General features: G+C 36.1%; 1 protein-coding gene across 1 annotated transcript in view; it reads right to left on the bottom strand.

The window, feature by feature from the left end:
- clcn3 (chloride channel 3) overlaps positions 1–16,009 on the bottom strand; it is a 56,472-nt gene that overhangs the window by 28,955 nt on the left and 11,508 nt on the right. The window contains exon 2 of the mRNA XM_016236072.1: positions 11,900–12,075. Within this exon, the coding sequence (XP_016091558.1) occupies positions 11,900–12,059 (160 nt within the window). The 5' untranslated portion in view covers positions 12,060–12,075. The remainder of the gene's footprint in view (positions 1–11,899; positions 12,076–16,009) is intronic.

The following is a 16,009-nucleotide window of genomic DNA, read 5'->3' as shown; positions in this document are numbered from 1 at the left end:
TAAATAAACTGTTTTAGACCACTGCTCGAGTTGAACGCGACGCGTTCGGAGTGTGTGTGATACCGGTGAGTTCTCCTAAACTCAGCGCTGCGCTTTTATTTTGATTAGATAATCATCAAGTGTTCAAGAATAGAAGCAGTTAAAGTGTGAGAGTATACATACAATATCCATATGCATATAATTTTAACGCTATAGCCTTTGTGTATATATTTAAAGATGTGCATCTTTAAGCATGACAGTTTAAATGAAATGGTAACACTTTAAAATAAGAGTCCATTTGTAGCATTACGATTAATGAAAGCTGTGTAAGTACTGATCCTTGTTAGAGTGTTAATTTCAACATTTACTATTACTATTATTATTATTTTTACTACTACTACTAATATGGTTCAGTACTGTTTTTGTTAATAAAGCACTATTTTAGTTTTTGTTCAGTATCAATTTTAAAACTATCGGTTAATTAATCGGTATCGGCCAGTGTGGTCCAACCTAGCTATTGGTATTGACAAAATCCACTATCGGTCGACCTCTAGTTTAAACATTATATATATATACAAAAATGCAAAATAAACTGTCATCATCAGCAAAATTGCTGAAAAAAAGCAACCAAAGTCTTACTTTCTATGAAAAATACACTGATAAATCTATTTCAGCCTAGATTTTACATGAAAGCAGAAAACAAAACCTTTGTATAATATAGACAACTTTTCAACATTTTTAAACCAATGAAAGATGATGGCTTTTCCAGTCATTTTGTGATTGCTGCTTAATTTTTTTTTTTTAATTAATGATATTATTATTATTATTAATAAACCATTAGTACTTACATAATATTTATTATAATAATACAAATATTTATATGTACTTAAGAAATTATATTAAAATATATGTATTAAAGGTGCCATAGAATGGAAAACTGTATTTACCTTGGCATAGTTGAATAATAACAGTTCTGTACATGGAAATGGCGTACCGTGAGCCTCAAACACCATTGTTTCCTCCTTCTTATGTAAATCTCGTGCATGGAAAAGACCACTAAAAAAATAGGCGAATCAGAACATAACACCGACTGTGACGTTACAGTCGGGATCACTAATAGTTACGCCCTCAACATTTGTATATACTAGAGCCCGACTGATATATCGTTTGCCGATATTATCGGCCGATATGAGCCTGTTGCCGATATATTGGTATCGGCGAATATGCCATTGATATGAAAATCACACACAGCGGAGTTCCGCCCGATGCACGCACACTAATGAGGACATAAATACATGAACAACATCTCCAGAACTGCTCTGAGAGTCACTTCATGAGCATTTGACTTACTTTAAGAAACATTAGCTTGGACAAAGTGTCAGGCTTCAGCATTCGTGGGCCCGAAAACACTCGCTCAGCGCTGGAAGAACCACTGGGGATGCTGAAGATTTTGCGGGCGACCTTGGCTAGTTGAGGGAGGGATCCAGCACTGGTTTTTTCAAAATCCAAGTGGTGTAGGCTAATATCTTCTGTACTCTGTAGTTCTGTATTTAGGCCTATATACAGCTGTGTGTTAGCTTAGGTCTACAGTTTAACTGAGATTATTTAATAACTACGGAGCTCCGAATATAATTCGAATTAACAATTCGTTTCTACGACATCAGCAGGTTTTATTATTTTTTAAATTAATTTATTATTATTAATTTTAAGCAATAATGATTTTAATAAGTAATTATGAATTATAATAATTCGTTCCACGATTTAGGCCTACTAAAACTAGGGAACGAACGAATTAACGGACGAATGAATTCGTCGCAGCTAGGCCTAAACAAGAGAACGAATACTTAATTTGTGGTCATAAATTAGACTAAACGAAAAAATTAATTCTTAATTAGTGGCCATAATGTAATCCTAGCATAAAAGAAAACTAGCCTATTCTAAATTCGTGGTCTTGATTTTGTCTGCATGTCATGATCTGGACTCCGTACAACCGAATATAACCTTAGCCTACCTATTTATTCATTTATTATGGTACGTAACTAGCTCACCTTTTGCTGCACCATGTTTGCGTAGCACATCCTCGTGCTTTCTAGCAATGTGCCGCTTCAGATTCCAATATGAATCTTTACTAACTTTAACAGTCTCCCCGCACTCCCTCTCAGTTTCTTCTCCCTGCTCATTCTTAACTTAGATTTTTTACTTTACATTTATGTATAAGGCTTGCAACTTTGTTGAAACAATATCTGAACTCCATAACTGCTCTACTGGAGTCACAGAGGTACGTTAAAACACATCTATACACTTTTCTTCATCGTCTTGTATGAATTATTTTAATGTTACTTGCTCACTTTCCTAGTAAAGCTGTGCTAACCAGTATTTTCCTCCCACAGTGCGCTGGCAGACCGGCGGGGAGACTCGTGAAGACGAAATAAAGCAGTAAGAGAACATTAAATTGTTAGGTCAACTTTAAAACACATGTAATCACCTTTTTTGTTTTATACCAATGCTATCTGTAAGGTATAAATGCGTTTGGGTGAATAAATGTCTGTAAGAACATCGGATGGACTGTATGCGTGTCATTTTGTTAGGTTAATGCTTCAGCTTGTTAATTGGGTTTCTTTCTTTAGTAATGCCATTCATTCTCGCTACATAAGATACCTGTCTGTTATGTAGTGCCCTGTTATACTGCATTACTGTGTAATATTTATGGTTTCTACAGCCATGGCATCATTATGATGGTATGAAGAGATGGATTCATTCATGTAGGACGCCACTGAAGGCGTAAAATGCACGGCCCGCCACTGGCGCAAGGTAAATAAGGGTGGCATCTAGTGGAGAAGACTAATAAGACTCACGTTAATCAGATCTTGTTTTAAATGTGTGCTGAAATAAATCCCGGAAAAGATCGATTCGCGGCTTTTGACAATCGATATCAAATCGACGTCATTTAAAAAAACGATTAATCGAAAAATCGCCCTACTGACAAGCATCTGATCTTGTCAAATGTGTGGTAAGTACTGCCGCTGTAATTTACACAGATCACGTGCGATCGCAATTCGAAAGCAGTTTCAATGCCTCTATATATGCCCCTTATAACTGCGAGAGACAGTATTGAAATATATATTTTCCTACCTGCTGTGTGAGCTACTGAAATGAGCCGCACTGTGAAACAGCCAATCAGAGCAGAGCTCAACATTGAGCCGCACTGTGAAACAGCCAATCAGAGCAGAGCTCAACATTGAGCCGCACTGTGAAACAGCCAATCAGAGCAGAGCTCAACATTGAGCCTGCCTACTATATTTAGTCAATCTAAAAACAGTAGTCCTAATGACTGCGAAAAACGACCACACACCTCCTCGGCATCGGCTCTGTGAAAGACTCGTGAAGATGAAAAACCACTAGAGTATGGTAGGTTAATTTTTGAATCATTTTTGACTCTTTTATCGCTTGATGCGTTGTATGCTGATGTTATTTGCGCGATATAAAGCCAGGTTTAAGTTTTCGTAAGAATATCTCAGTTCCCCGAGTGGAGCTGTATTAACCGTTCTTTTCCTCCAGGTGCAGTGCCGCTGGCAGAGGCAGACCAACGGGGAGATGAGAGTCACAGAGGTACGTTAAAACACATCTATACACTTTTCTTCATCGTCTTGTATGAATTATTTTAATGTTACTTGCTCACTTTCCTAGTAAAGCTGTGCTAACCAGTATTTTCCTCCCACAGTGCGCTGGCAGACCGGCGGGGAGACTCGTGAAGACGAAATAAAGCAGTAAGAGAACATTAAATTGTTAGGTCAACTTTAAAACACATGTAATCACCTTTTTTGTTTTATACCAATGCTATCTGTAAGGTATAAATGCGTTTGGGTGAATAAATGTCTGTAAGAACATCGGATGGACTGTATGCGTGTCATTTTGTTAGGTTAATGCTTCAGCTTGTTAATTGGGTTTCTTTCTTTAGTAATGCCATTCATTCTCGCTACATAAGATACCTGTCTGTTATGTAGTGCCCTGTTATACTGCATTACTGTGTAATATTTATGGTTTCTACAGCCATGGCATCATTATGATGGTATGAAGAGATGGATTCATTCATGTAGGACGCCACTGAAGGCGTAAAATGCACGGCCCGCCACTGGCGCAAGGTAAATAAGGGTGGCATCTAGTGGAGAAGACTAATAAGACTCACGTTAATCAGATCTTGTTTTAAATGTGTGCTGAAATAAATCCCGGAAAAGATCGATTCGCGGCTTTTGACAATCGATATCAAATCGACGTCATTTAAAAAAACGATTAATCGAAAAATCGCCCTACTGACAAGCATCTGATCTTGTCAAATGTGTGGTAAGTACTGCCGCTGTAATTTACACAGATCACGTGCGATCGCAATTCGAAAGCAGTTTCAATGCCTCTATATATGCCCCTTATAACTGCGAGAGACAGTATTGAAATATATATTTTCCTACCTGCTGTGTGAGCTACTGAAATGAGCCGCACTGTGAAATATATATATGTAATAAAACATATATGTATTATTATATAATTATTTTATTTAACAACTATACACACATTTACTATTATTATTACTATTACTAATAGCAAACAAACCCCATTTGTGTGACAGCTTAGTAAGAAAAAGCGCTTAAAATGTATTACTGCGAGAGGGAGACTGTTCATAATCAGAAGACTCTGACGTAACAATCACTCCATCTGTTGCTGAATCATGTAGGATTTCATATGAAGCTCAACTCTTCCGCTAATTTTTAAAAATTCTGTTTTATATATATATATATATATATATATATAATTCCATGTCAGTCAATGTTTATTTCGTTTCAAGAAAGAAAAACGTTTCCAGAACGCAACATTAACCTCGACAGCAAAACTACACGACACACGGTGTTCATACTGAGTTGATCAAACCCGAGGACCTCAGCTGATTAAAAGCAGATCATGATTTGGCTGATTTCGGGCCGACAGCAGAGCTGAGCTAAGCAAGAGCAAGAGCAAGAGCAAGTGCAAGCCACACATATGCATGCACAAAACACATGCCACAAGGATTGACGCACTGCATGCATGCCAATGGATGCGTGTTGTCTCACTGTGTGTGTGCTGCAGATGCATCCCGTCTGTGATGAGCGCGAGTGCGACGCAACACACACCGATCAGTGTGTGTCACACAAACACACTCAAAGCATCAGTGACATTGACAACACGCATGACTGAATAACGCCGTACCTCTGCCGCTGAGCTCCTGCAGGGGGATCGCGTCCCCTCCGCCGTCATACGGCAGATACGGGTCTGCGGAGTCCTCCTCCTCCATCCGCGGATCACAGGCGAGCTCGAGCGGCGGCGGAGGCCATGATCAGCAGCGCTGCGCTCGGGAACAACAGCGTCATTGCGTCACTGCCGCAGCCGATGACGCCAGCGCGTCGCGCGTCGCACGTCGCGTTCTGCGCGCTACGCCGAAACGACGCTACGATGTCTTCAAATGTCATTCGCCGCCTGTGTATATTATAGACCAATGCAAACCATTTTGACCTCTGAATGCGCATGGCTTTTCCAGTCATTTACATTTTTTTATTAAAATGATTGTATATTATTATTACTAATATAAATATGACATATAATTAAATATATACATATACTTAATCATGCAAATTATTATATTAATTTTTTTAATAAATATACATATATATGTTATACTTTAGCTATTAATTATAATGATTTAATACATATAAACATTTTATTTATTATTGATAATAATACATATTTATATAAGTACTAATTGTATAATTAAAATGATTATGCAATCATTATATTTAATATATACTTGGCTATAAATTTTATTTTGTATTATTTATAATAGTACTATATTAGTTATTATAAAATACATTCATTATATATATATAATTCTATACATATAACTAATTAATTAGAGGTTAGGTTTTAAATATATATATATAAGAATTTCAAAGTTATGGTTTTGCACATTTTGGACTTTGATTCAGGAAGGAACAGTACTTTCCTGCTGAGCATAGCTGAAGTCGATCATTAAATACACTCACCAGCTACATCTGTTCACTGCCACCTGTGACACACAAAGCACCTGGCGCCTTATTTCAGTGCCCAACGAAGCAGACCGCCTCCAAATAATCTCAGAGATTCACTCCAGTATCTAGCACAGAGCAAGAATCAGTCGCACACGCTAGACGTGACCAAACACACACACACACACACACCACACAAATCTCCATTTACCTTTAGCAATAATCCTGCTGTTGCCAGGTAACCGCTCTGGAGCATGTGATCATGTGGTCAGCCATCGGCTTTTACCATGGTGTTTAAATCAAAGCAGCAATCATAGTCTCAGTCCGTTGGTGCTTTCAGCTTCACATTACATCAGCGACCCCGGTCACCCGACGCTGACACGTCGCTACACGCAACCTGTGCAAGTCAGTCTGAACTTCCTGAAACACCGCCTTCATGCTGACAGGGCAGCCCAACTGGTTCCCATGTGTCATTCCTTTCTTTTAAGCCAAGACATATTTTACTCGGATGTTTCCGGTCGGACTAGCTAGTTACATCACGTCAATTCCACCTGGTTTCCCATCCTTCAGCAGAGCAGCGCTCTCTGGTTGCGTCTCAAACGTTCCCTCGGCGCAGACCCGTGTCGGACGGGTACGTTTCCAGGGAGCGGGCGGCCAGAGAGTCTGATGGGGCAGAGATTGTTGAACGACACTGAAAGGCGACACCTCGCTGTTGCACAGACACAAAAGCTCTTGTTGTGTGGGATCCAGCGAACAAAGGTCTGCCGGTCCGGCCGCTGCTGAGAGGCTCATGAATAATGAGCAACCCAACTCAGATCTCATGCAACAAACGCACTCTTATGACCTCGGCCTGCAACAGCAAACTGAAAAACACTCTTGTTTTAGGCATGTTTTCATCCCACTGCGATAATAATGACACACTCACAGAAGAAGCTCTGTGAGAAACCCAACAGCAGTGCGTTTGTGTCCAACGAGTCAATGCAAATTCAGAAAAGTGACCCCAGTGCACTACCGTCTGAAAGAAATCAGGGCTCCAGACTGCGACCATTTTTTCTGCCGGTGTGACAAGATTTTTCGACTAGCACTTGGAAGCTCTAAAAATGATCCAATTTGAATGTTATTTTTAATGGAATGAGCAAAATATGCTTTGTGGTAAACAAACACTTCTGTAAAATAAAAAAAACAGACATCAAATTATCACTGTAACCAGTCGATGGCAGCAGAGGAGCACTTAATGGCTGATTAGTCATTCATTTCCACTTCTGGCTTTATATTTTGACATCATAAAATCACTATTATAAAATATCAAATCATCAAGAAATCCTTCATATGTTTTCATATGAAGTAAGAAAAGTCACAAAGTGCCTTGAAAAACTAACTTTTCTTCGGTTTGCGACTGAATCACACACAAAGAGCGTTCCTTTTATAATCGCTGAAGTTGTCGGTCAGTTCAGTATAGTACTATAGAAGAATAATGGTACATTTAATAAGAGTAGAATATATACATTTTCTATATAAAATTAGATTTTGCACTCGTTACTGTCGTTAATAAAAGTACATTCTGTATGCTTCCCAACTCAAGCTCAGTGCTTTACTGTCAAATGTGTATAAACGGGACATGAACAAATTAACGTGTAATGTTAATGTTAATAATATTTCACAACTTTACAGATTTTAACTGTATTTTTGATCAAATAAATGCAGCTTTGGTGAGCTCAACCTGAGCAGTGGTTCATTCACGCAGCATTTCACATACTGTCACGCTGGACACACTGCTGCAGACAACATTCAGCTTTGCTTGAGAAACCCAACTTACTGATCTGCTATTTAAGCCTCTTCTTCTTCTGAGACTACATTTGAAAAAGTATCTCCTCCTAAAGTTTGCAGACTTCAGACTGGTCTGACTCGGGTTGCTATATCTTTTATAACTGATCCGCCTTACGGGTTTTCCTAAACCAGACTATCAAGACCACCAAAGAAATAAAAACTTTTGTACAATGAGCTAAAACCAGCCTAAGCTGGTAGGCTGCTTTAGCTGGCCTTTTTAGCTGGTCAAGCTGGGAGACCTGCTAAAAGTCTAACACACCTTAAACCAGCTATTTTCATCTTAAACCAGCTAAGACTAGACAACCAGCCTAGGCTGGTTTGAGCTGGTTTATAGATAAATCAGCTATTTTTAACTGCTTTTGCTAAATGATCTGGTTTTGGATATTCAGCTAAATCAGCTGGTTTTAACTGTTTTTTCAGCTGGATTTTCACTGAACCTGTTGGTTTTAGCTGGTTTTAAGTGTTTTTCCCCTAAATAAGCATGTTTTACTTGGTTTTTAGCTGGATTTGTTTTTTCATTCATGTTAGCAAAATATGTTAAATCATGATAGAAAAATGTTAATCATGCTAGAAACATGCTAATCATGCTAGCAATATGCTAACAACATGCTAAGAACATGTTAACAATATGTTAACAACATGCTAATCATGCTAAAAAAAATGATAACAACATACTAGCAACATGCTAATCATGTTAGAAACATGCTGGTAACATGTAAGCAACACATTATGTTAGAAACATGTTAAAAATGTGAATAATGCTAGAAATCTTCGGTTTGCGACTGAATCACACACAAAGAGCGTTCCTTTTATAATCGCTGAAGTTGTCGGTCAGTTCAGTATAGTACTATAGAAGAATAATGGTACATTTAATAAGAGTAGAATATATACATTTTCTATATAAAATTAGATTTTGCACTCGTTACTGTCGTTAATAAAAGTACATTTTGTATGCTTCCCAACTCAAGCTCAGTGCTTTACTGTCAAATGTGTATAAACGGGACATGAACAAATTAACGTGTAATGTTAATGTTAATAATATTTCACAACTTTACAGATTTTAACTGTATTTTTGATCAAATAAATGCAGCTTTGGTGAGCTCAACCTGAGCAGTGGTTCATTCACGCAGCATTTCACATACTGTCACGCTGGACACACTGCTGCAGACAACATTCAGCTTTGCTTGAGAAACCCAACTTACTGATCTGCTATTTAAGCCTCTTCTTCTTCTGAGACTACATTTGAAAAAGTATCTCCTCCTAAAGTTTGCAGACTTCAGACTGGTCTGACTCGGGTTGCTATATCTTTTATAACTGATCCGCCTTACGGGTTTTCCTAAACCAGACTATCAAGACCACCAAAGAAATAAAAACTTTTGTACAATGAGCTAAAACCAGCCTAAGCTGGTAGGCTGCTTTAGCTGGCCTTTTTAGCTGGTCAAGCTGGGAGACCTGCTAAAAGTCTAACACACCTTAAACCAGCTATTTTCATCTTAAACCAGCTAAGACTAGACAACCAGCCTAGGCTGGTTTGAGCTGGTTTATAGATAAATCAGCTATTTTTAACTGCTTTTGCTAAATGATCTGGTTTTGGATATTCAGCTAAATCAGCTGGTTTTAACTGTTTTTTCAGCTGGATTTTCACTGAACCTGTTGGTTTTAGCTGGTTTTAAGTGTTTTTCCCCTAAATAAGCATGTTTTACTTGGTTTTTAGCTGGATTTGTTTTTTCATTCATGTTAGCAAAATATGTTAAATCATGATAGAAAAATGTTAATCATGCTAGAAACATGCTAATCATGCTAGCAATATGCTAACAACATGCTAAGAACATGTTAACAATATGTTAACAACATGCTAATCATGCTAAAAAAAATGATAACAACATACTAGCAACATGCTAATCATGTTAGAAACATGCTGGTAACATGTAAGCAACACATTATGTTAGAAACATGTTAAAAATGTGAATAATGCTAGAAATATGTCAAAAACATGCTGATCATGGTAAAACATGCTAGGAACATGCTAAGAACATGCCAGCAACGTGCTAGGACCATGTTAACAATGTGCTAACAACATGTTAATCATGATAAAACATGCTAACAGCATGCTAGCAACATGTTAATCATGTTAGAAACATGCTAGCAGCATGCTAACAACATGATAATTATGTTAGAAACATGTTAGAAACATGCTAATCATGCTAGAAACAAGCTGGCAACGTTAAAAACATGCTTATGATAGAAACATGCTAGCAACATACTAATCATGTTAGAAATATGCTGGAAACATGTTAGCAACATGCTAGCAATGTTAATTATGTTAGAAACATGTTACAAACATTTTAATCATGATAGAAACATGGTAACAACATGCTTCTTGTGTTAAAACATGCTAGCATAATGCTAACAACATGGTAATCATGGTAACAACATGTTAATAATGCTAAAACAAGCTAGCAACATGCTAAAACATGGTAGCAACATACTAGCAACATGCTAATCATGTTAGAAACATGTTATCAACATGCTAATCATGGTAAAGACATGTTATCATTATGCTAGCAATATGCTAATCATGATAGAAACATGTTAGTCACATGTTAACAATCTTAGAAACATGCTAGCAACATGCTAATCCTACTAGAAACATGTTAACAGCATGATAATCATGTCAGAAACATGTTAGCAACATGCTAATCATGGTAAAACATGCTTAAAACATGCAAAAAATGCTAGCAAACATGTTAAGTCTTGTTAACAATGTGTTAAATAATGCTAGCTTTTACAACTGCTTCAAATGCTAGGCTTTTTCGAGCCAACTTCAAAGTTTGATCTCAAACTTTACTCATCTGGTTTATTATGAAACTGCATTTGCGTTCCATTAACTTTCAATATGGGGTGAAACAGAATATTTAACATGAAAAAAAAATGACTGGATCATGAAGGCAGACGGCCAGAGAGGAGGGGCTTAAAAACGAGTCGTTTCAGAGGCACAGCTGGTTATTACATTTTGATGAACGATTACAATATGCGGTGATATTTTTTTCATTAGGGTTTCCCAAACTGGGATTTGTGAGTAGATGAGAGAAAGCCAATGACTTTATAGTTATTGAACTGAACTGAATCAACAATAATCTGATTTCAACCGAATAATGACTGTCTACATTTGTCTTATTAGAGTTTATTAGATTTGTCTTATACATCGATGAATCGCGATTGTCTTGTTTATCACAGTAAAGCCGCTTTGGAACAGTCTGTATTGAATAAAGTGCTATAGAAATAAAGGTGATTTGACTTGAAATGACAATTAAATAAATCATAAAACTGAAAATATAAATAAATATAAAAAAAATTAAAACAATTAAGCTAAAACTCTTACAAAATTATAAAAATGTTAAATATTAAAAATATATATTTTACATAAAAAAATAATAATACATGTACAAATTAATTAATTAAATGTATTTTATAAATATAAAATATTGACAAATTACAAATATTCATATAAAAACATTACAAATATAATAATTCTATTTAATATGTATTATTATTGAATATGACTAAATACTGAATATAATAAAAAAATATTCATTTCTTTGTTTACCTGCATTCTTCATTGTTAGTTCATGTTAACTTATGCAGTTAACTAATGTAATCTTATTGTAGATTTAGCATTTTTTTAAAAATATATAAATATATTAATATAAAAATATTCATTATATTCAATGTATTAAATATTACTAAACATTACTTATTAAAAAAATTAAATATATTTTTTTGTTTACCTGCATGTCATGTGACCATTAACCAACATCAAAGAACAATCACGAAAATGTGAATGTGTTGTTAAATTATTAAAATATCAATGTAAAATCTCAGGAAGTACATCAAGGGAATATTTTCGGTCAAAGGGGTTCTTGTATTAGCGCAAAAATGCGTATTAGTGCTAAAAGGCAGCAAACCACTTGAAAGCACCTCAAATCATAATTAAGGCTCGTAAGTGAGGAGCAGGCTCAGGAGCATCAGATGTGGGCCTGCTGTACCTGGAGACGCGTCCCCGTCGAGCAGGTTGTCGTCCTCCGTGGTGTGGAAGTCCATGATGACGCCGGCACCATCGAGGAGCTCTTCGTCGCTGCTGGCGCTGGTGATGCTGTTGTAGCTGTTTCTGCCGTAGCCTTTGTTGAACAGCTGCTCAGACTCCATTTAGCAACACAATACCCTGAGAAGACAAACACAGACAGTCAGGTGACGTGATTCAGCAAACTACACCGAGACGTCTTCCTCAGCAGAATCAGGATCCGAGCACTTTACAGTTCCTTAAGAGTAGTGACACTTAAAAATAAAAGTGAAGGAAGAAGTGATCTATTTAATTATGCAAACATATAAACGGAAATAAAACACTTTTAAGTGGACAAATTAACCAACATATTTAAAACTGTTCATTTAATTCAAGTTTTAAAATGCAATAACATTTTCATATTCAAATATGCATAATGATTAACCACATTTGAATACATGAATTAACAGTGTTTTTGTGTTTTAATTTGTCCAATTACATTTACATTCTTACAATTACATTTAGTCACTTAGCAGACGCATTTATCCAAAGCACAAGGACAACAGAAGCAATTAAAACTAACAAAAGAGCAACAATATGTAAGTGCAAATGACAAGTAGGGATGCACCGATACCGATACTGGTATCGGGCCCGATACTGAGCTCATGTACTCGTACTTGTTAAAATGCCCCGATACCAAACACCAATACCACACAACATGTGATAAGCTCCATATTCAGACAAAGAAACACCTACAACAGAACAACAGACAGCAGAATGGAGTTAAGGATGTCTACTACGAAGTATATGTATGCAATGAATATAATGTTAAACATTCAGTATTAACGCCTGTATAGCTGATGTGCGCCAGCTGATAAGCAAAGCACGCTGAGTGGATTGAGCGCGCGGCGGTTCAGATGCGTGAGCTTGTCGAGTGAATATATCTTTCTCATAGACATCACTAGAAAGCTTGTAGTTCGGTTGGATATGTCAAAAACAAGTAAGTAAAACAATGCACAAGTTACTTAACGGTAGAGAGAGAGAGAGAGCTAGAGAGAGAGAGAGAGAGAGAGAGCGCACTTCTGTTGTGTGATCTTTGATGTTCACTCACTTAGCACACGCATCATTTGGATTAAAATTAAATCGTAAAAATAAGACCATTTGTAGGGGCATTCACTAGAAACAATTTATTTTCAACCGTAGGCCAGGGGCGTGTCTAGAGCATTTTAAATGGGGGGGCCAGTCGTGGGCACTGGCTCAAAAGAGGGTGGCCGGGGGGGGGGGGGGGGGGGCGACGCATTTTAAAAGCACACGTCCAGTTTTGTGTGAGTGAAGGAAATCCGCTTGGGAGTGGAGAGATTCGTCCTCGCGCACATGGATCGCGTAACATTATGCGCTCTCGACATTGTCATTAAGATCACACTATAGAAGCCGCCTAAACTTTGAAATTTACTAAAAACAAGCCTATGGCAAGACATCTGGTAAGGGGGGCACCTGGGGTGGCCAGCCAAATTTCAGGGAGGCCGGTGCCACCCCTGGCCACCACGTAGACACGCCCCTGCCATAGGCATACACGACTTTCTGGCGAAAGTGAATCTAGCAGCCTGTGTGAAATGCGCTAGGCTGTACGACTTGTCCCTCTCATTCTGCGCCATTACAAATACGTGCAGGCGTTGCGCGTGTTTTGCTTGCTTCATGAGTGTTTCTGCATTATTTATAGGAGTGGCTTTGGAATATAAATCGCAGCACGTTTCAGATGAAAAAACACGACTTCTATTTCTGAAAATATCACAATTAGGAGATTTATAACGAGTGATTCCCTGCATTATTACAGCAAAGCACGTGATTACAGTACTGAGCCGCTGCAATGGAGCAGCTCTAATGCTATTAAATTAAAGATGATGTACCATAGAGCAAAAAAACTAACAGTGAAAGTAACAAAAACGTGTAAAATAAATTTTAATGGGCATACAATTTACAAATGCAATAAAAATATTGGTATCGGTACTCGGTATCGGCAAGTACCAAAAATAAAAGTATCGGTATCGGGCGATTACAGGAAAAAGTGGTATTGGTGCATCCCTATAGCAAGGTATTTTATACACACACACAAGTAGATAGAATAAAAAAAAAATTGAAAGCTAGTGTTTTTTTTAAATAAAAAAAGAAGATAAATAGATAAAGTAGAATTAAATAGAATAGAAAGTGCTAGAGTTAGAGGGTCAAATAAAGATGGAACAGATGTGTTTTTAGTCATTTTTAATTAAACATACAGTGGGTACGGAAAGTATTCAGACCCCCTTAAATTTTTCACTCTTTGTTATATTGCAGCCATTTGCTAAAATCATTTAAGTTAATTTTTTTTAAAGATATTTAACATTTAAACTATTTAAAACATATAAATGTCTATGACGTGATTGATTTATTATTCATCTTTGCTGAATAAAAGCATACATTTCTTTTAAAAAATCTTACAGACTCATAACCGGTGTCATTTACCTACAAAAAACAGCTGTAAAAAAGCACAGACGTGTGCAGGAACGCCTCCTGTGTGACACCCTGTAACAAAGGCTTTCTGAAATATTGTTTTGATGACAGCTGTGTTTATCGCAAAGCTTTACAGTTGTAACAATAAACATACTTTGGCAAATATATGTAAGAAAACCACGGTTGCAATAGAAGTCAGTTCATATTACAATGGGACGCTTGTTTTTGTGTATCCTGTAAATATGAGTCACACATGCAGACAGTCAGATACTCTGACTCAGTCCAAAACATAATGTTTTTATAACATTGTTATTATTATTATTTTAATACAATTCTTAATTATTAAACAAATAATACATGAATAAAAAAATATATAAAAATCAATTGTCATACAGGCATGAATACCAATATTAATAATACATTATTGTTGTTGAATAATATAAATAGATATCATTATTTTTGTTGATAAATAATAATCATCATCTCATCATCATAATCACACAAATAATAACAAGAACAATTACTATATTCTTACTCTTATTATAATAAGTACATAAATATTACTACTTGTGTCATGCAAGTTTGAATAATAATAGCAAAAATATTAATAACTATTAATTTTAATAAAACATAAAATTATACGTAAAAAGCATTAACGCATAAATAAATAATGTTATAAAGGTTTGAATAATAATAATATTTGTTATTATTAAATACATTTAATTATAAATAATAATAATTATTATTATTATTATTATTATTAAATCATAAATAAATATGACTATTTGTTATGCAAGTTTGAATAATAATAACAACAATAATATTAAAATGTAATAAATAATAAAATAAATAATAATAATAAATAATTGCAATATCGGTTTGCATAATAACAATTATTAGTATTTTTATTAGAATTGTTGTTGTTGAATACATAAATAGTTATTACAAATATTTAATATAAATAATAATATAATAAATATAATTTGTATTAAATACATGAATAAATATTACTATTTGTGTCATGCATTTCTGAATAATAACAATACAAATACTAGTTATAATAAATAATACATAAAATATATTATACATACATACGTCAGATCAGAGGAGTGTTGTGAGGTGATGATCGTGTTTAAATCACTGCTGTCCCCTACTGGACAGAGTATTAAATATTCACACACAGAGTCTGAAAACAACACGGTAAATGACAGCAGCAAGTGTTGTGTGTGCTGTGAGAAACAGAAGCATGAGTCAAGAGTCATGTTTACTGTTCAACATTTAATCATTCAGTACTGTGTATGAAAAAGTCACCACAGTACTCCTGTATTTTGACATTAGACGTAGTCCTCAACTGATAAGGCTCTTGAACAGTCGAATAAAGACAAAAACAGACACCAATCGGACGTGACAGAGGAAGCTGGTGACTTACAGCTGGAGTCTGTGTGTGTTTGTTCTCCATAACGTCTCCAGTCGCCTCATAACAAGACTGAGTTTCCCTCCTCTTCTCTATGTTTTTCCTACTTCAAACATGTTTGTTGTTCAACCTCTCTCTCTCTCTCTCTCGCTCTGTCTGTCTCTCTCTCTCTCTCTCTCTCTCTCTCTCTCTCTC

This window comes from Sinocyclocheilus grahami, unplaced genomic scaffold (assembly GCF_001515645.1).
Source record: "Sinocyclocheilus grahami isolate Dianchi unplaced genomic scaffold, SAMN03320097.WGS_v1.1 scaffold481.1, whole genome shotgun sequence".
NCBI lineage: Eukaryota > Metazoa > Chordata > Actinopteri > Cypriniformes > Cyprinidae > Sinocyclocheilus > Sinocyclocheilus grahami.
Note: the sequence above shows the minus strand (reverse complement) of the source record. Positions and strands in the feature narration are given on the sequence as shown.